Below are 20,123 nucleotides of genomic sequence, written 5' to 3' on the forward strand. Positions count from 1 at the left end.
ACCTCTGGCCTGTACCCCAGTTCTGTATGCATAAATAAATAAATCTTAAAAAAAAAAGATTTTATTTTTTTATACATACAACAATGGGGTAAAGGCCACAGGTACAGGGGCCGATAAGATTCACCAGAAACAGAATAGGGAGCAGAACAGGCAGATCGCGGAAGTACACTGCTGAGGGGAGCGGGAGCAGCGGGAGATTGGAGAGGTTCCCAGTGCCTTGTGGCCACCTCCCTGGCCCCGGGGATTGAACTCCTGTTATAGCAGCAGCTAGCTTCATAGTGCTGTGACTTTAACCTGTTGTGCCAGAGAGGGCCAGCAAATTGATAATTTTAAAGAGGGGCTGTTTTATAATGGCCTCTTCTCCAACAGCTCCTGGTCCTCCCTGTTCATGGTAAGCGATGACCTGATACAAAAAAAGAAAGAATATCAAATTTACAGGTGTCAAAAAATTGAAAGGAACCATTAATATCATTGATCAGTGTTCTCATCTCTAGCTGAACATTAAACTGAGAACTTTCTAAAGTAAAACTAAATAATACTGGAATATTTCTGAATGAAATGGTATGGTGCCTGGCATTTACCTGAAATACTCTAGGAGAGGGGTAAAGGAAAGAAGACTGACAAAAATGTTGGTAATTGCTGAAGTTAGGTTATGGTACATAAAAGTTTCAGTATATTATGCAGACTTTTAAATATATATTTGAAAAATACAAAGTTAATGCAAAAATAGGATATCCAGGTCCTACCACAGATCACTTAAATTAGAACCTCTAGGCTTTAGTTTCAAAACTTGAACTTAGTTTCAAGTGGTTTCTAATTTCCAAGTGATTCATATTTGCAGTTTTGGTTAAGAATCATTTTTATGTTATTGAAATCAAGATTCAGAATGCTCTGGACAAGTTAGAATGCTCAGTTGAAGTCAGTGAGGTACAGTTTAACATTAATAAATGTAAACTGTTTTTATATATTTTTAGAAGACAGTGGTACCAGACACAGATGCCTAGGTTGGTACTTACCTTTGTGAAAAGAATCAAAGCTAGTTGATTACAAACTTAGAATGATAATGTTTAAAAGAGCTAGTATGAGCTTTAGAGTGCATTAACCACAAGAACCCACAAATGTGAAGAAGCTGCATTTGTTCAGATCATACCTGGTATTTAAGTTTGAATGACAAATTTTTTTAAAGCTTTATTTATTTATGCATACAGAACTGGGGTACAGGCCAGAGGTGCAGGGGCAGTGAGAGGATTCACTAGAGACAGAGTAGGGAGAACAAGCAGATCAACGAAGTACACAGCTGAGGGGAGCAGCTGGTGGGCCAGGAGAGGTCTGCTATTCTATGTGGACCAACTCTGGTGCCCAGGGGATCGAACTCTGCACTGAAGTGGCTCCAGCTAGCTTGCAGTGCTGTTTCCTAACCCATTTCGCCACCAGGGAGGGCCCTGAATGACAAATTTTATGAGGCTTTCAAATAGGTATGTTAAGAGAATTGTGGAGGAAATAAATAAGAGGCCCAGACAGTGTCATATAACAGAGGAACTAAAGATCCATTATGTTGAATAGGGTTTATGTTTTGTATTAACTCAAACTTGCAAGGAAGTAGCATTTTATTTATCCTAAGAAAGTGTATAAGAAATAGATTCATTTTTCTGTATTAAAGGTTAAAGAAGGTTTTCACTGTAAAAAGGTATAAAGAAGAAAATAGTGATCACCCATCACTCCTCTGCCCAGAGATAAGTACACTAACCAGGACTGGCTACATCATGGATAGGGCTTAGTGTGAATTCCCTTCTACCTCTGGTAGCTGCAGTTCTACTGTCAGGTTTCTAGGGTTTGTAATTGGTTTGGTTTTATTTCACCATTTATTTCTCCACATTCCACTTATAGGTGACACCATCCTGTATTTGTCTTAGTGATAATAATGAAAAACCCAATTCAATACTAGTTAGCACTGTCTCTTCCTAAGGTACTTAAGTTAGAAAGCTAACAAGGATCATGTCATATATAATTTGTTTACTGTATAATACTAGTTTTAATAATCTGCCAAGGTGACTAATACAATTTGATATTCACAATTTCCCCTACCCCCAGCCCCCCCCCCAAAAAAAAATTAGTGTTTCGAAATGATGACAGGAAAGCATTAAACCAAGCATTGGAATCCTTCGGGACATGGAACCTATGCACTGATCAGAATCCTTTCATATTTTAGAAAGGATTTCCAGTTAACAGAAATCCCCACCAATGTAATAGGTTGCCTTGGTTGGGAAAATTAAACTTTCTAGAGTTATAAAGGGTAAGGCCAAGCTGTCAAGGAAACTATAAGTGAATGTGTCGAGGTTATATAGTATGACCTGTTGGGATGTTTTTCAGTTGTGCACTATCTCTGTTCAAAAAGAATGGGTTTCTAAACAATAATTATTACCTGAAAATTGCCTCTTTTATTTTAAGTTATAGAACCTTTATTTTTGTTATTTTGCTGTGCCATTTAATAAGTATTTCACATCAATTATAGCCATGAATTTCCTTAAAAAGTTTAGTGTTACATGTATGGCAGGATGCTGCCAGAACTCTGCAGACCTTTACCAAAGTCTAGGACATTGATACTCAAGATTCAGATATTCAAAGGATAATTTTGAACTTCTTGATATTTTTAAATCTTCTGTTTAGTCACGCAGCTGACAGATGGTATACATTGGCTTCACAATTTAGTAAAATTGTAGGACTTTACATGTGTAGTTTGATTCATGACCTTGGATGTTTAAGTTGTTAGACGATAAACTCCTGTGTATAGGGAAAGCAAGCCACCGTTTTTCTGCTTATTTTCTTGTGCTTTTAGAAACCAGACATTGGCACATACTAATTCCGGAATAATTTGCAGGGACTTACTTGATGGTGATTATAGTTTAATGAACTGGAAGAGTTCCCCAAATGACTAGAAATGTATTCTAGCAAGCTTCCAAATTATTTGTTGCATAGTTTTAAACTAACTGCCTAATTTTAATGCACTTAAGAATACTGAAAAATTTCCTTTCCACAGAGTGTAGGACACTTAAAATCTTGTGGATATGTCTGCTAAAAAAAAAAAAAAGGTCCTTTTGTTATGTTTACCACTTTGTCCTCAGTCTCAAAACTCTATGGAGAATTAATCGCTATAAAGAACTCAGTAGTTGTTGTGTTGCTTTCCTCTTTGCCTCTGCACAGGTACACATCCCTACTGTTATTTTGTCAGCAGAGCCAAACCTTTTTTTACCTATTTAATTTGTTCTTTTCTCCATTTTTCCAATGCTTCTTTTTCTAGTGTATATAAATAAGGAAATAGGATTTGAGCTAGTTTTATTTAAACTGTAGTAAAAGTGAAATAAAAATTTTCCTTTCAAATTTGAAAATACTTCTTTTTGGGAACTTCTTTTTAGAATTTAAGCTGCCAAAACCATTTTGCTTCTTGGTAAATGTTTTTATTTGAAGTTATAATTCCTTTATTTTGATAATTTTACTGCTACTACATGTATATTTATATATGCAGATTGTTTTCTTGGTTGTCTTTCACTACCACTCTTTCATCTTTCTTTTGAGTGCTTTCAAACTTCCAGTTTTTCCAAATCCTGAATAATTTCAGTTACATTGCTCTGAAGAAGCTATCTGCATATGTTTAGCTCCCACTTTTCTTTTTTCATTCTCCACCTCTTAGCCAAATCTCTTAATTTCGCATTCATCTCATGCTAAATGTGATAGAATTATTTTTCCTCTTATCAAATCCTCCAGTAATTCCCTTATTATTAATTGAAACATAATCACTTCCTCTGCTGCGCCTCCTCATTCCCATCCTCTTTTTCCTATTATCTCCTTTCATAATATTTGTCTGGCTTTTCTTGTTTTTTTGTTTTTTTTTTGTAAAGATTTATTGATATATTCATACAGAACTGGGGTACAGGCCAGAGGTTCAGGGGCGGTGAGAGGCTTCATCAGAGACAGAGTGGGGAACAGAACAGGCAGATCGACGAAGTACACTGCTGAGGGGAGCAGCAGCGGGCGGGTCAGGAGAGGTCTGCGGTGCCACGTGGTCGCCTACGCTCCACGTGGTCACCTCCGGGGTAGGCGGGGATCGAACTCTTGCGGAAGTGGCTTTAGCTTCTCAGTGCTGTGCTTTAACCCGCTGCGCCACCAGGGAGGGCCAGATTTTCTTGTTTTTTATGTCTTAAAAATCTTTGATTCATGTCATAGCTTTTTATTACCAGATAACTTTTTTCTCTATATTCCACACTCATTGCCACTGTCAAACTCTTCTTTCTCGATACTTTAGCAATCTGCCAGAGGGTTTTGATTGATATTATGCTATATCTATGACTTTTTATATATTAGTATATATAAATGACTTTTTAACATATTACTATATATACTCCTACCCTTTTTCTTTCAGCTGAGCAAATTTCTATTTATTTGTTCTCTCCTACTCTTCTAATTTACCTCCTGTACCTATAAGAAGTTCCTACATCTCATCTTCCAGCCTACTCATAGTCTCATTCTAAATTTGCTTGAAGTCTATAGGAAATAGCCAAAAGCCTGTTTTATAATTGACTTATTTTTTTTTCTCAAAAACCTGTTTGCTAGATTAAAAGGGAATGTCTCATAAAACAAAACCAATACTCAGCCAATCAAAGTTTCTAGAAAAGGTAGATTTCAGCCATTGATGCAGTTAAGTCAGCAGAGTTTGCTCCTATATTGTACCTAACAACATATCAAAAAGTTAGGATTATAAACCCAGAGGTAGAGGACATGGCTTTTGTCCTCAGAGAGCCAATCTACTAGGTAAGGGCATACGATTAATATACCTGAAGCCCTTAGAAAGTATTTGTAACAACTAGTCTAATAATCAGATTATTAGATTATATAGTAAGTGCTATAAATATTCAGAAAAAAAGGGAAGGTGTTATTGCTTGGGGTTACCAGTGAAGATTTTGTGTGGTAAATGGGTTTTGAGGAAAATCTGGATAGAAAATTGGATTAGAATTTATATTAACTTGACTGGGCTACAAGATTTGAAGTAGCACTTCTAGGTAAAAGGAGAACAATTGCTTAACAAAGACATGAAGGGAGAAATTAGTTGGTTGTTTAAGATAACAGTAGTTTGTTTTATGGAACAATAAATACAATCAGATAATTCCAAATTGAGGAATTAAAAATTAATTGTTATAAACTAAATCCCTTTATCTTAGCATTTAATTAAGATTATATCTTGTTTAACTAAATAATTTTTAATGTAATTATGTATTAGCTAATACAGCGTGGTTTACTATGTGTTAAGTGTTATACATATAATAATAGCTCATTTCATCTTTACAACAGTCCTTTGTGATAAGTTCTGATTTAACCCCCTTGTATTACAAAAGAGGATAAAGAAAAGATTGTTCAGGAACGATTATAAATTATTACGGTTTTTAAAAATCCCTTGGTATGAGAGAACTGAAGCATATATTCTAGCAGTGTTGATTCTGATTTTGGTTGTGCTTCTGCTGTGACTCCTTTTCATTGCCTTGTTCAAACTTATACAAGCCCAGTATCTCTCAAAGAAAAAATCTTAATAAGAAAACTTGGGGATAGATATTTTTAAAAATAAATTTATTTGTGTTTGCCATATGAGGTGATACTGATTTTATCTCTTATGAAATCCATGTTCTCATATTTACAATAGGGCTTCTGGTTGGGACTCTTGATTCAGTCTTCGACTCCACTGCTAAAGTAGCTCCATTTCGCATCCTACACCAGACACCAGATTCTCAAGTTTACCTATCAATTGCATGTGGTGAGTATGATTTTTAAAACATACAGTTCAAACAAATAAGGATACTAATAAGTTGAGTAAATTTGTTTATATTCCCAAGTTTGAGAGTTAGAAATGGCTTAATGTGCAACTCTCCTCTGAGAGAAAACAAAGCTAATTGTTTAGGAAGGATTATAGATTATTACGGTTTTTTAAATTCCTTGGTATAACAGAGCTGAAACATATTCCAACAGTGTTGATTCTGATTTTGGTGGTGTTACTGCTTTGTAACTCCCTTTTGTCAACTACTTGTACTTCTTATACTGCTGAAAAGATAAGAACTTTTCCATGAAATGATTTGTAACTGAGGAGAGAAAAATCAAGCCCAGAAGTTAAAGTTTGCCCCCCAAGGAAGTATAAATCTAAGAAATTGAATCATTTTTTATGTACCTATTTTCTCATAGTAATCATTGTACCTGAAATATGAAGGGATATCTTATGAATAATCCTATTATCCTATATATTCATTCATGCTGGGGTAGTTGAAATACTTCCATACAAATGTACTAGGTAGAAGGCAACAGGTTAATGCACAGCACTGTGAAGCTATCACAGCCACTGCAAGCACGTGTTCCATCCCCAGCCAAGGAGGTAACCCACATGGCATGGCAGACCTCTTCTGGCCTGCCTGCTGCTCCCCTCAGCAGTGTGTATCAGTCTATCTGCCTGTTCTGCTTCTCATTCTGTCTCTGGTGAATCCTCTCACCACCCCCACTTGCCTCTGACGGGTACCCCAGTTCTTTTGTGAATAAATAAATGAATCTTAAAAAAAAAACAAAACAAATATACTAGGTAGAAAAATATTTAAGATTGTTCTTCCTAATAAAGCAATTAAAAAAACCCACAATGACAGTTTGTTACTTCTTTTATGATGCTATAATGATATTGGTCTAAATTAGAATTCTAGATTTCTGATCTTTTTAATATTGTAAGACTGTCTTTGTTTTTCTCTATTCTCTCCATTTCTTGCCATATAGATATACTACATACTTTTTTAAAATGCATGCAACTTTTGGGACAGTTCATATGTGCAAACATAGAACATACATTTATTTATTTTAAAGATGTGTGGTTTCATTTTCCTATCTTCCTCTAAATTTCTCTTATGTTGCCAGTGAATGTTTTCTCCTTGCTCTCTTAAGTAGAATGCCATTTTAACTATATGAAGAAGATATTATATATGCTGATAGTGAAACTTCTGTCACCTCAACTCTGTCTGGTTGTTAAAAATTATTTAGAAAAATTGTCATTTCCACTTTAAAAAATATGCTTTTATAACTTATTCCCCCAAATTAACCTGATACAGAAATACAATAGGTGGCTACTAAATAAAGTTTTTTATATCTTAAGGATCAAAATACAGGACTTAGTTTTTCCCCATGACTTTTAGTGCCATTCATTAAAGATAGTTATTACACTTGGTATGTGACACAAATGTGACTTTAGTGACATGAGTACAATTGTAGGGAGTAGACATTTCTGCAGTGTCAATAAATTTTTTAATGTGTCACTCTCCATGTATCATAAAATATATTAAGTAGTCAAGATATTTTTTTGAGTGAGATTTATATAATCCACAATACTGGGGAGATTTTAAAGATTTTTTGGGTTATAAGAGGATATTCATAGATACTGAAATTTTAAAAAAAATAATTAGTTTATTTTTACATAATTTTGTGCATTTTTCCATCTCAGTTGTAATCCCCTTGGACTTCCCATCACCAAATCACCCATGTGCCATCACCATAGTCCAGTGCATTTCTCTCCCCCCACTGTTTTTGATCCCATTCCCTACTCCACCCCCATAAAATGTCTCTGGTATATAGCTGTTCATTATTATTTTCTTGCCTGGTCCGTTATACTCCTGCTATGAGTGAAACCATTCAGTATTTTGATACTGAAATATTTTTTAAGTCAAAGAAACCGAACGCTAACTGTAGTATTCAATGAGCCATCTAACATTGGTTCAGCAAGACATGTAGATTTAACCTTGCTATAGGGTTTCTTATCTTACATGAAATTTCTGTAAGTTTACCAGGCCTTTTAATTAATGTGATGACTCTGAACAAAGGCGTTATACTTTCTGACTTATGAAGTCCACATTTGGGCCCTCCCTGGTGGCGCAGCGGGTTAAAGCATAAGGACTGAGAATCTAAAGCCGCTTCCACATGAGTTCGATTCCCACCTGCCCCGGAGGTGACCAAATGGCACGGCAGACCTCTCCTGACCCGCCCACTGCTCCCCTCAGCATTGTACTTCGTCAATTTGCCTGTTCTGTTCCCCACTCTGTCTCTGGTGAAGTCTCTCACCGCCCCTGAGCCTCTGGTCTGTACCCCAGTTCTGTATGCACAAATAAATAAATCTTTAAAAAAAAAGTCCACATTTGTACAATGTGCATGAGATTGTCATGCAAATGCCCTCTTCAGTCGCACTGATTATAGCCACAGTACTAATAGTATTATCTGAAGGCCACAGATTAAAATATGTATATGTGTCTTCTGGCATTCTCTATCTTCTCTTAAAAGAAGATAGAGGCACCAGTTATAGGCAACTTGTTTTTAGGATTTTGTATTTCCTCTAAGTTGTATTTACTTTTCTCTGCTTTCATTAAATGCATTCTTTCTATTTATACTGAAAAATAGTGTTCATGCACACATACAGAGATGAAGTAGACAATAAATGTATTGTCTTTTTTTTTTTAAGATTTATTTATTTGTGCATACAGAACTGGGGTACAGGCCATAGGCTCATGGGCGGTGAGAGGCTTCACCAGAGACAGAGTGGGGAGCAGAACAGGCAGATCTATGAAGTACACTGCTGAGGGAAGCAGCGGAGGAGAGGTCTGGCTCGCTATGTGGTCTCCGGGCAGGCGGGAATCGAACTCATGCGGAAGTGGCTTCAGATTCTCAGTGCTGTGCTTTAACCCGCTGCGCCACCAGGGAGGGCCTTAAATGTATTGTCTTTTATGGTCATCTTTTATGACCATAATTTTTGAAAATGAACAAGCATCATTTTTATTTTTAAACTAAGCTTGTATATATCAAGAGCAATTTTATTATGTTTTCACTGAGTCTTTGTTCTCTTGCATTATTGATCAGGAGCCAACAGAGAAGAAATAAACAAACATTGGGATTGGCTGGAACAAAATATCATGAAGACTTTATCTGTGTTTGATTCAAATGAAGATATTACTAATTTTGTACAAGGAAAGATAAGAGTAAGTATATAGATATATTTTGTAGATAAATACTAAAATATATTATTTACCCTCTTATATAATGACCAAAGACTACATGGAAGGTCATTGTTTTACTGATACCTTTCAGGATTGTCATGAACATATGTGAATGTCAGAATCAGTGCTAAAGAAAATTATAAAATCAGTAGTTTGTCTTTGGTGCCCATGTGAGTACTCTGGGGATATTTTCATATGAATATTTGTATTGCATATTAGTATTTTCAAACTCAGTATCTCTTGAGTTGAAATTTGAATGAACCCTTTGCTCAAGCAAATGAATGTATGTAGCATTTATCTTTGTTATAGCTCCTTCTAAAGCATTAGAAAAACCTAAGTAAAAAAATTGAAGGAGGGGGCCACCTTGGTGGCACAACAGGTTAAAGTACAGCACTATGAAGCTATCCTCAGCCTCTGCAGCGTGAGTTTGATCCCTGGCCACGGAGGTGACCCACATGGCATGGCAGACCTCTTCTGGCTTGCCCACTGCTCCCCTCAGCAGTGTATTTCAGTCAATACACTTGTTCTGTTTTCCACTCTGTCACTAGTGGATCACCCCCTGCACCTGTGGTCTATACCCCAGTTCTTACATTCATAAGTAAATAAATTTTAAAAGAAGGAAATCAGCTAACCCTTGTCTTAAAAAAAGGACGACAGTACTCATATACATATGATAAATATCCCTGTGTAAGTATAGGCAGTTGTAAAATGAACTGTTTAAATATCTGAAATATATTTCTTAGTAGGTAATGATTAATTTTCAGAAAATATTTTGTCTCATTTAGGGATTAATTGCTGAAGAGGGAAAACATTCTTTTGCAAAAGAAGATGATCCTGAGAAATTTCGAGAAGCCCTACTGAAATTTGAAAAATGTTTTGGTTTACCAGAGCAGGAGAAGTTAGTCACCTATTACTCATGCAGTTATTGGAAAGGACGGGTTCCTTGTCAGGGTTGGCTCTATCTTAGCACCAACTTTTTGAGCTTCTACTCTTTTTTGTTGGGATCAGAAAGTAAGTGGTTTCTATTGCTTGCCATGACTTTGAACTTGCTAACTGATCAACTCTGTGGTAATATTTGGTTGCATATAAAGTAATAAGATTGATAGTAAAAATAGACTGTACCCTAAAAAGCCCATCGTATCTAGAGAAAGATTTCATTTATGTGATGAGGTGTCAAATAACTGCTTTCTTTTCCTTGTTCTTAAACTATCTGTTTGCTTTAGTCTGTGTTTTAGTTTTTATTTTAAAATGCAGTATAGTTATAGAAGTTATTGGGACAGCACAAATAATTAGATTGTACTTTAAAAAGCTCATCTAATGGGTTTTCCTGGTGATGGAATGGCTAGGTCTCAGCGCTATCGTGCAATTTGTCTGCCATTGCAGCATGAGTTTGATCCCTGGCCAGGGAGCTGACACATGGCATAGCAGACCTTTCCTTTCTCACCTGCTGCTCCCCTCAGCATTGTATTTTAGTAGATCTACCTGTTCTGCTCCCCACTCTGTCTGTGGTGAATCCTCTCAACCCTTCCACTCTACTCCTTACACCTACATCCCAGTTCTTGTATACATAAATAAGTAAAATAAATCTTTAAAAAATAGCTATCTAGGGATATAGTAGACCATGGTTGTGGACTCTGGGTGCTTTGGTGGTGAGTGTGTTATGGTAACATACACCTGAAGGGTATGACTATATACCTCTTAAGTCATATATGGTGTTGTATATTGCCACTGTTACACCTCAATAAAAAAAATGGTTAAGATGATGAAGGAAAATACTGAAGCCAATAATACCTGATAGCACATAACTATAGAAATGAATCAAATAGTACTGTTTATAGCATACATATGGTTTATCAGTTGTTATGTCGTTATGTTAAGTAACAGATTTAATATCAAATCCATCATTTTAAAAAAAATCTTTAAAATTTTATCTGTTTCTAGAATTACTAGCTACTATAAGTTCATGGTTTTTCAAAATTTTAACTAATCAGGAACTTTGAAGTATTTTAGTTCCATAGCATTTTGAAGTGGTTAAGTATTGTTTTGAAAACCTTTATTGATAGCTATAAATCAAGAGAAATTTAATCATATCTGTTTATAATTCTTTGCAGTAAAACTCATTATCTCTTGGGATGCAGTCTCAAAACTTGAGAAGACTTCAAATGTCATACTGACTGAGAGTATTCATGTGTGTGCCCAAGGGGAGAATCACTACTTTTCAATGTTCCTGCATATTAACCAAACATACCTTCTTATGGAACAGCTGGCAAGCTATGCTATAAGGAGACTTTTTGATAAGGAAACTTTTGATAATGACCCAATCCTTGATGATCCTCGGCAAATTACCAAAAGGTATTTAAGCCTTAATTAATACTTTTTTTTTAAAGATTTGTTTATTTATTCATATAGAACTGGGGTACAGGCCAGAGATGCGGAGGGTGAGAGGATTCACCAGAGATAGAGCAGGGAGCAGAACAGGCAGATCGAGGAAGTACACTGCTGAGGGAGCAGTGGGCGGGTCAGGAGAGGTCTGCTATGCCATGTGGTCACCTCCGGGGCAGGCGGGAATCGAACTCATGCAGAAGTGGCTTAAGCTTCTTAGTGCTGTGCTTTAACCCAATAGGATTTTCCTTAGAGTGTAGAGATTTGTGTGTGCATATTTAACCTAACTGAATTTCTCTGTAAGTCATTTGGAAAGTTTCAGGCTCAAATTGTTAAACATACTATTTTTAAAACATCATTTATAAACAGAATCTTTTTTTTTTCTTTGAAAAGGCAATTTAGTGGCAGCAGTAGAGCCTGGGCTCTAGAATGAGGGTTACAGCAAATCTCTCAGGACCTTAGATTCCTCATATGTCATTTCTACCTCGTAGAGCACTTGTGAGTAATGAGCAATGTGGTGTGAAAGCACTTTGTCAAATGTCAAGCACTTGATGCATGTTAATCATTATCAGTGCCTGTATAAGAAGTGTCTAATAACTCTTTGCTACTGTATTTGCTTTGGTAAAACTAACCAGAGCCCTTTCATCCACCTCAACACTTAGAACAGTTGACTTAAAGTGAGCATGCCAAAGGGGAGGAGAGCGAGGAGAGGATCTAGAAATAGGTAGCAAAAACAGCTTCAGGTAAGGAGGATGAGGGTTGTAGAATGTCAGCAAAGTGTAAGAGGAACCTAAGCTGCAGTCCTATGGAAAGACCAGAACAAGTCACCTGGAGGGTAATGTGATTACTTGGTTACCTTCACTGGGTATAGTTGTTCCTCTTCCTATTACAAGTCCCTCCTAAAATCCATATACATAAGAATTCCTTTGTGAGCCTGCCTGCCTTTCTGGAAAACAAGCCAGCAAGATGAACTTTTCATACACTCATAGCAAAATTGTTTCAGTATACATGATTTATAAATAGAACTCCATAAGAATTAAGAATCCTGTTTGTTATAAATAGTTTGTTCCTTGATTGTCCACCATAAACAAAAGTTTTTAGCCATTTTATTTCCTTTAAAATATCCTCTAAAAAGCCCATCTATTAATTATTCATTACCAAGTCTATATTTAAATAAGATATACTAAATCTGTTTTTGTCTACATGCATTGTAAAGAGAGCCTATTGAAAGCCAGACATATCTAAATCCTTCATTCTGTTAGGTAAAGAAGAATAGTAGTTTATTCTCCAAATGACTTTTTTTTTTAAAGTGGAATATCTTCATTATTAATACTTTGGTTTTTTGGTTTTTTTTTTTTTTTGCTAAACATGTATTGCTTCTGTACCTTAATATATGAGTGAGACTAAACAGTCATTATTCTACAGTATTTTTGCCCTCTTTAAAATAATGTATCATGGACATCTTTTCACTTATATAAATAGACCTCATACTTTTAAGTAATAGTGAAATAACCCACCAATGTACAATTAAGTGAGGTAAGATAGTTTTCTGTGCTTATGTATTAGAATTATTTTGTAAGAGATGGTAAAATATACCACATATTCAAATAGTATCTGTTGGAAGGATGAATTTAGTTTTAACATTATTAACTTTGAGATAAATCTTATATGATTTACTTACTACCCAGATGGCATTGCTGCCTAGCACAAGTGTTTTTAGTGCCTCTAGAAAAGTTGTACTATTTTAAGCAATTGTTTTATATGTAATGTCAGTTAACAAGTCATCTGTATTTATTGACACCTATCATGTGCCCAGTATTGTGCAAGCAGTTGTTGTTTTTTCTTGCCTCTACTCTGGACTTTTTAAAAAACATTTAAATTTTTGCTTCACCTAAATTTAAAATTATCTTTTATGAACTATACTTCTCTAAATGTTGATGTAAACTTTTGTGATTTTGTTTGGACTAGGTAGCTCTTGATTTTATGATAACCAGATATAAATAATTTTTGTCTGCTAAGATGAATCTATGAATTGTAATAAGTCTTAGCAGATCACTCCTTGACAGATGGTTTAAACATGTACATCTAATTTTTATGCATTGTAATTTACTAATAAGACAAAATTGGAAAAAAGAAACAATAGAATGAGTTTGTTAGGAATCAGTGTATTCTATTTCATAGTTTGTTGAGGAACATAGCTTGTAGTATTTAATCTTTCCCTTTGACTCTGTTTAGATTAATCATTGTGAGCATTGTATACTTCAGAAATTATCTCATGAACTTTTTTTTTCTTTTCTACAGAGGTTTGGAAAACCGAGCCCACAGTGAGCAATTTAATGCTTTCTTTAGGCTGCCAAAAGAAGAGACTTTGAAAGAAGTACATGAATGTTTCTTGTGGGTACCATTCAGCCACTTCAATACTCATGGGAAAATGTGTATCTCAGAAAACTATATCTGTTTTGCTAGCCAGGATGGCAATCTGTGTAGTGTAATCATTCCATTACGAGAGGTAATATAAATTTGATTACATATTATTTTTTAGTTTGTGTTATAACTTATAGAGTATTCTTTAATTCTATTCTTAAAACCTCAGTATGTAACATACTTTTAGTAATGTTTAAATAATTGTTTTTTAAGTTCAGTATTATTTTCAAGATGATTACTATTCTTCAGGATAAGAGTACTAAGATAAGAGATTTACAGCTCTTATGAGAATGAAAATGGAAAAAAAATTATAAACAAGGTAAGGAACTGTCATGACTCAGAATGGAACATGATTACTCAGACATTTATGACTTGTCAACAGAAACTTACACTATTATATTTGAAACGCACAGTCAAAAAAATAGAATTGATAGCTTTTGTGTAGGTCAGAAATGAATTGTCAGCATTATAGCACTGAAATTTTACATTTTTGTATTGTCAATTTTAAATGCTGTATTTTAGTGAAACCTTTTCCTTGAGAAGTGAAATAACTGGCTCTGAAGTCACTTGTATCAGTGTAGTACAACTATCATTAGCACTCAGAATCTCTTAAAGTCATACCACTGGATCAAAGCGAATAACTATAAGAGTAGGTTAACCACAATTTGCTTAGAGTTATCAGTAACAAGAAAAAATGTAATTCATTTATGTATGGTCTTACCCCCCCAGGTCTTAGCTATAGATAAAACAAATGATTCCAGCAAATCTGTCATCATCAGCATCAAAGGAAAAACGGCTTTTCGCTTCAGTGAAGTTAAAGACTTTGAGCGACTGGTGGCAGTACTTGGGCAGAAGTGCAAGACAACTTCAGCTCAAAATCATGATATTAGCACAGAGGTAATTATAGCTATTATATCATTTTGATAAAAAGATTTTAGTTTTCTGTGGTTATATTGTTTCAAAAGGAATTTGTAGTCTCTTTCCTATTCACACTTAGACATATTTTTTAAGAGAAAAATTTAAAAAATAATCTCTAAGTCATATCATAAAAGAAAAGGAAGAATTAAGGACTTTATAATTTTTTAGGAATTTATGCTTTTAAAAAATTATGATAATTTGACCTTTACTGTAGGCTCTTAATACTGTAGAGACAGCAATTTGAAAGCAGTTTGAATGTCTTTTATTTAATATTGAGTAGATAGATCATCTTTATTTATATAACCTAGGCAATGTAAAATGCTGGCATACTTATTTACAAGTATAATATTAGAGAAGACAAGTAATCTCGGCAAAGGGAGGTTTAAGAGCCTGACTTTGATGTTCAGTATGTCTTTCATGAAAATGTAGGTATTTTCAATTGAAATTCATTTTTTCAATGTCTATGAACTTTGTGTTTTAATAGATTTATAAAACTTATCAAATGATAACTACTTATATTTTAATTAAAATTCAAAATAGAAATCAACAATGACGTTTAAAGCTATATTATTTTATCGGGATTACATTATAGAGCCTTTTATCTCTCCTTCCTAAGTGAAGACTGATAATACTGTGTTACAGTCAATTATGATACTGTATTATTAAGATTATCTTTTATAATAGAAAAGCACTATGGGGCATATAATTTAAGAAAATACTATCTTAATTCCAAACAAAGAACATTCATGCTGGCCTTCTAAATGCGCTGTCAAAAGTTAAACTGGTCTGAGAATACCCATAACAGTCAGCAACTTACATTGCTTCCTAGATGTGATTTGCTTTTGCCTAAGCACTAAAGGTCTAAGGAGATTTTACCAATCTAGTAAATCTTAAAAAAAATAAACTGTTAGAAATACTTGATGCTCCTGTCACAGTGGTGAGTGCCCAAATAAATGTATAGGATATATAAAATAGGCATCTAGAACCTCTGTTCAAAAGAACCAGAGGGGTAAAATTTTTAATTATTTTAAACCACCATCTTTGAAGGTGAATTATTTATGAATACTTAAAAGGTAGTCATAGATAGTGTTGGCACCTTTGACATACCTTTTATAAACTTATGTTTGGGATTTTTAGCATGAGGTTGTTTTTCTTTTCCCTCTTGGATACTTTTTCTGTAGTTTGGATAAACTACCAATAAATAAGGACATGAAAATGTTCAACATATTAGGTAAGTGCAACTTAAAATCGCCTCTTGATACCCAGTAGGGTAGCAATAATTAAAAATACAGGTAATTTCAACTATTGTCTCAGTTCCTGCATATTCTTTTTGTGTTGTTTAAGATACTAAAGTTAAAGGGTTGATGTTAGTGATCCTTTTTTTTTTTGTACCTATTGTATTAACTCAAGGCTTCTGGTACAGTTATAATACACAGGAACTAGGTAACTTCTATGTTTTAAAAGTAAAGGTTAGTAGATCATATGGAAATGCAGGGAACCCAGAATAGCTAAAAACAGTATTGAAGAGAAAGAACAAAGTTGGAGAACTCAGTACTTTACAGATCTTAACAACTTAACTACACAGCTGTAGTAGAGGTTGATATCAGCCATATACACAAAAAAAAGGAGAGAGAAGCTGGATTCTTGTACCATAGATAAAAGCTAACCCAAAATAGATGAAAAAATCTAAGTGTAAGAGCTAAAACTATAAAAGTCAAAGAGAAAACATGATTAAATCTTCATTATTTTAAAATTAGGTAATTTGTTCCTAGCTATGACATGATCAACACAGACAAAAGGAAAAAATAGGTAAATTGAACTGTATCCAAAATTAAAACTTGTCCTACAAGTGATACTATCAAGAAAATGAAAACAATCACAGACTGGGAGAAAATAATGCACAGATTTTATGTGTGATAAGAGATGCTATCTAGAATATATGAAGGACCCTTACAACTCAATAATAAGAAGCAAGTAACAGCCCTATTTTTTTAAGTTCGTCAGAAGATTTCAATAGACATTTCTGCAAAGATAAGGAAATGCCAGGGAGCACATGAAAATGTTCAACATATTAAATTATTAGGTAAGTGCAACTCAAAACCACAGTGAAAATCGCAAATTAAATTTTAATAGGTAATGTAATGAATATGTAGATGGCTTTAGGTAGTATGGACATTTTAATAATATAAATTCTTTTGCTTCATGAACATGAGATAGCTTGATATTTATTTTATTTCTTCAATTTCTTCAATTTATTTCTTCAATTTCAATGTCTTTGATAGTTTTTCATTTATAGATATTTTATTTCCTTGGTTAAATTTATTCCTAAATATTTGTTTTTGATGCTGTAAATCTGATTGATTTATTTTTTACTTCATATATTTCATTCTTAGTACATGGAAATGCAGTTGATATTTGTATACTGATTTTTTTAATACTGACACTTACCTGAATCCATCAACTATTTCTAGCAGCTTGTTTTTTTAAAGATTTATTTGTCTATACATACAGAACTGGGGTACAGGCCAGAAGTGTAGAGGTGAGAGGTGTTACCAGAGACAGAGTGGGGAGCAGAACAGGCAGATCAACTGAAATACACTGCTGAGGGGAGCAGTGGGTGAATTAGGAGAGGTCTGCTGTGTCATTGGGTCAGCCCTCTGACTGGGGATTGAAATCGTGCTGCAGTGGCAGCAATAGCCTCATAGCCTCATAGTGCTGTGCTCCAACCCATTGTGCCACCAGGGAGAGCCCTCTACCAGTTTATTGATGAAGTCTTTATGTCTTCTATATATGAGATTATGCCATATAACTAAACTTCTTTTCTAATTTGGATGCCATTTATTTTTTTCTTGCCCAATTTCTCTATGACTTCTGGTACTATGTTGAATAGGAATGGTAAAAGTAAGCATGGCATCCTTGTCCTGTTCCTGATCTTAGAGGGAAAGCTTTAGATCTCTCATTGAGTTTGATATTAGCTTTGGGTTTGTCATATATAACCTTTATTATGTTAAAGTATATACTTTGTATCCCCACCTTATTGAGAGTTCTTAGTACAAAAGGATTATAGAATATCACATTTATTGATTTGTATGTTAAATAATCCTTGCACCCCAAGGTTAAGTTGCACTTGATAATAGCAAATTATCCTTTAAATATGCTGTTGAATTCAGTTTTTATAATGTTGAAAATTTTCATGTCAGTATTTATCAGGGATGTAGGCTCACAGTTTTTGTGTGTGTGTGTGTCCTTATCGATCAGGCTTTTGTGTCAGGGAAATGCTGGCTTCATAAAATGAATTTGGGAATATTTTACTTCTTCAGCTGTTTGGAAGAGGTCAAGAAGGATTGCTATTAATTCTTATTTAAATATTTGGTAGAATTCACCAGTGAATCCATCTGGTCCTGGACTTTTATTTGTTTGCAGGATTTTGGTTACTGATTCAATCTTTTTACTCATTATTTGTCTGTTTAGAGTTTTTTATTTTCTCATGATTCAGTCTTGGTAGGGTATTATGCTTCTAAGAATTTGTCTGTTTTTCTAGCTTGTCCAATTTGTTGGTATGTAATTGTTCATAGTAGATTCCTACCCTTTGCATTTCTGTGTTATTAGCTATATCTCCTTTTTCACTTCTAATTTTATTTGAGTCCTGTTTCTTCTTGGTAAATCTAGCTAAAGGTTAGTCAATTTGATTTTTTAAGAAACCAGCACTTAGTTTTATTGGTAATTCATTTCTTTTTATTTAAAAATAGTCCGTTGTCTATATATAGCATACATCTTGGTTGCTTCCATTTTGACTGTTATGAATAAAGCTGCTGTAACTTTTCATATGTAGGTTTTCCTATGGACATTAGTATCCAGCTCATTTAGCTATATACAGTTGTTAATTGAATGGTTAGACTGTGTAACTTTGCAAGAAACTGCCCAAAATTTTGCAAAGTAGCTGTACCACTTTGCATTCTCACCAGTAATAAATGAGAGTTCTTATTGTTCCATATCCTCACAGTCACTTTGTGTTGTCATTGTTTTGGGCTTTAGCCATTTTAATAGGTGTGTAATGGAATCTCATTGCTGTTTTAATTTGTAATTCCCTAATGACTTATGATGCTGAACATCTTTTCATGTGACTATTTGCCATCTTTGTTATCTTTAATGAGGTCCCTGGTGGCCTGGTGTTTAATTGGGTCCTTTTATGGTTTTTAGACATAGTTTCCTTTCGTTTTTTGAATACATTTAACAGTAGTTGCTTTACTTTGTTTATGGAATCTAAGAGCTGGGCCCCTTCAGAAGCATTTTGTGTCTGTTGCTTCTTATAAAAGTTCTTGTTTTTTTTTTTTTACTTGTAAGTCTGGCTTTCTCTGATTAACCCTGAGTCAATGTGAGTTAGTGGTCAGCCAGTGATGGATTGGAATATTACCTTAAATGATTTGAACCCTCATTAAGTCTTAGACCTTTTTGCCAAGGGGATCTTTATAGGAAGATATGGTATACTTGAAATTTTAGGCAGTTTATAAATCTGCCTTAGTTTTCATTTTCTGCTTTCAAAGTCAGCCAGACTTTAGTGACTGGGATTTTCTTATGTTCCATTTTTTTTTCCACAGCAAATTCACATCCCTGCACATGCATACATACTTCTACATTCCCTGAAATATTTTGAAATTTTCAAAGTCCAAAATGGTCATCTGCTTCTTCAGGTCTTCCTTTTTTTTTAGCCAGGTTCTTTTGTGACCCAACCTGAAATCACAGCCTTAAGCAGCTGTGATGTTACCAGCATTTTGCTATGGTTTTCTGTAACACTCTGGAGATGGGACTTTTTTTTAACAGAGCTGAGCTCTGAATCAAATCATGTGATGGTAATACATTGGAAATGGAGACTTTCCAAGTTGCTGCTAGTTTGGTCAAAATATTGACTGTTCTGGGCTGGTGCTTTTAATGAGCTCAGAAAGAACCATTGGCTGTAATAATGCTGGCTTTCATGGCTACAATACCTCTTGAGTTTGGGAGAGAAGAGGAATAGGAATAACTTCTCATTAAATCTTTACATGTTCTGTTTTTGTTTTGAGGTTCATTAGTTTTACTTAATTCAGTGATTTTTAGTTTGTTCTGTACCTTTGGTTAATTTCCAATGTTCTCAACTGGTATATTTTTAATGTTGTTTTTTTTTTAAGTTCTCTGAGGTCCTGAATTTGCTGTTCCAAACATTGGCTTGTCAACATCCCTAATTTTAGTAGAAAAACAATGTCTCAGAGCCTTCTTGGTGGCTTAGGGGTTAAGTCTCAGTGCTATTCCCACGATGGCCTAAGTGGCCTAAATTTGAACCCCAGCCAGGGAGGTAGCCCACAAGGCATA

At 34.6% G+C, this 20,123-nt stretch overlaps 1 protein-coding gene across 1 annotated transcript in view; it reads left to right on the forward strand.

The window, feature by feature from the left end:
- The window catches only part of TBC1D8B (TBC1 domain family, member 8B (with GRAM domain)), a 56,466-nt gene that overhangs the window by 8,855 nt on the left and 27,488 nt on the right, over window positions 1-20,123 (forward strand). The window contains exons 2-7 of the mRNA XM_004685676.2: window positions 5,690-5,800; window positions 8,917-9,035; window positions 9,839-10,064; window positions 11,165-11,405; window positions 13,737-13,944; window positions 14,589-14,756. Coding sequence (XP_004685733.1) covers window positions 5,690-5,800; window positions 8,917-9,035; window positions 9,839-10,064; window positions 11,165-11,405; window positions 13,737-13,944; window positions 14,589-14,756 — 1,073 coding nt within the window. The remainder of the gene's footprint in view (window positions 1-5,689; window positions 5,801-8,916; window positions 9,036-9,838; window positions 10,065-11,164; window positions 11,406-13,736; window positions 13,945-14,588; window positions 14,757-20,123) is intronic.

The sequence above is a fragment of the Condylura cristata genome, unplaced genomic scaffold (assembly GCF_000260355.1).
Source record: "Condylura cristata isolate star-nosed mole 26May11 unplaced genomic scaffold, ConCri1.0 scaffold00019, whole genome shotgun sequence".
In the NCBI taxonomy this organism is placed as follows: domain Eukaryota; kingdom Metazoa; phylum Chordata; class Mammalia; order Eulipotyphla; family Talpidae; genus Condylura; species Condylura cristata.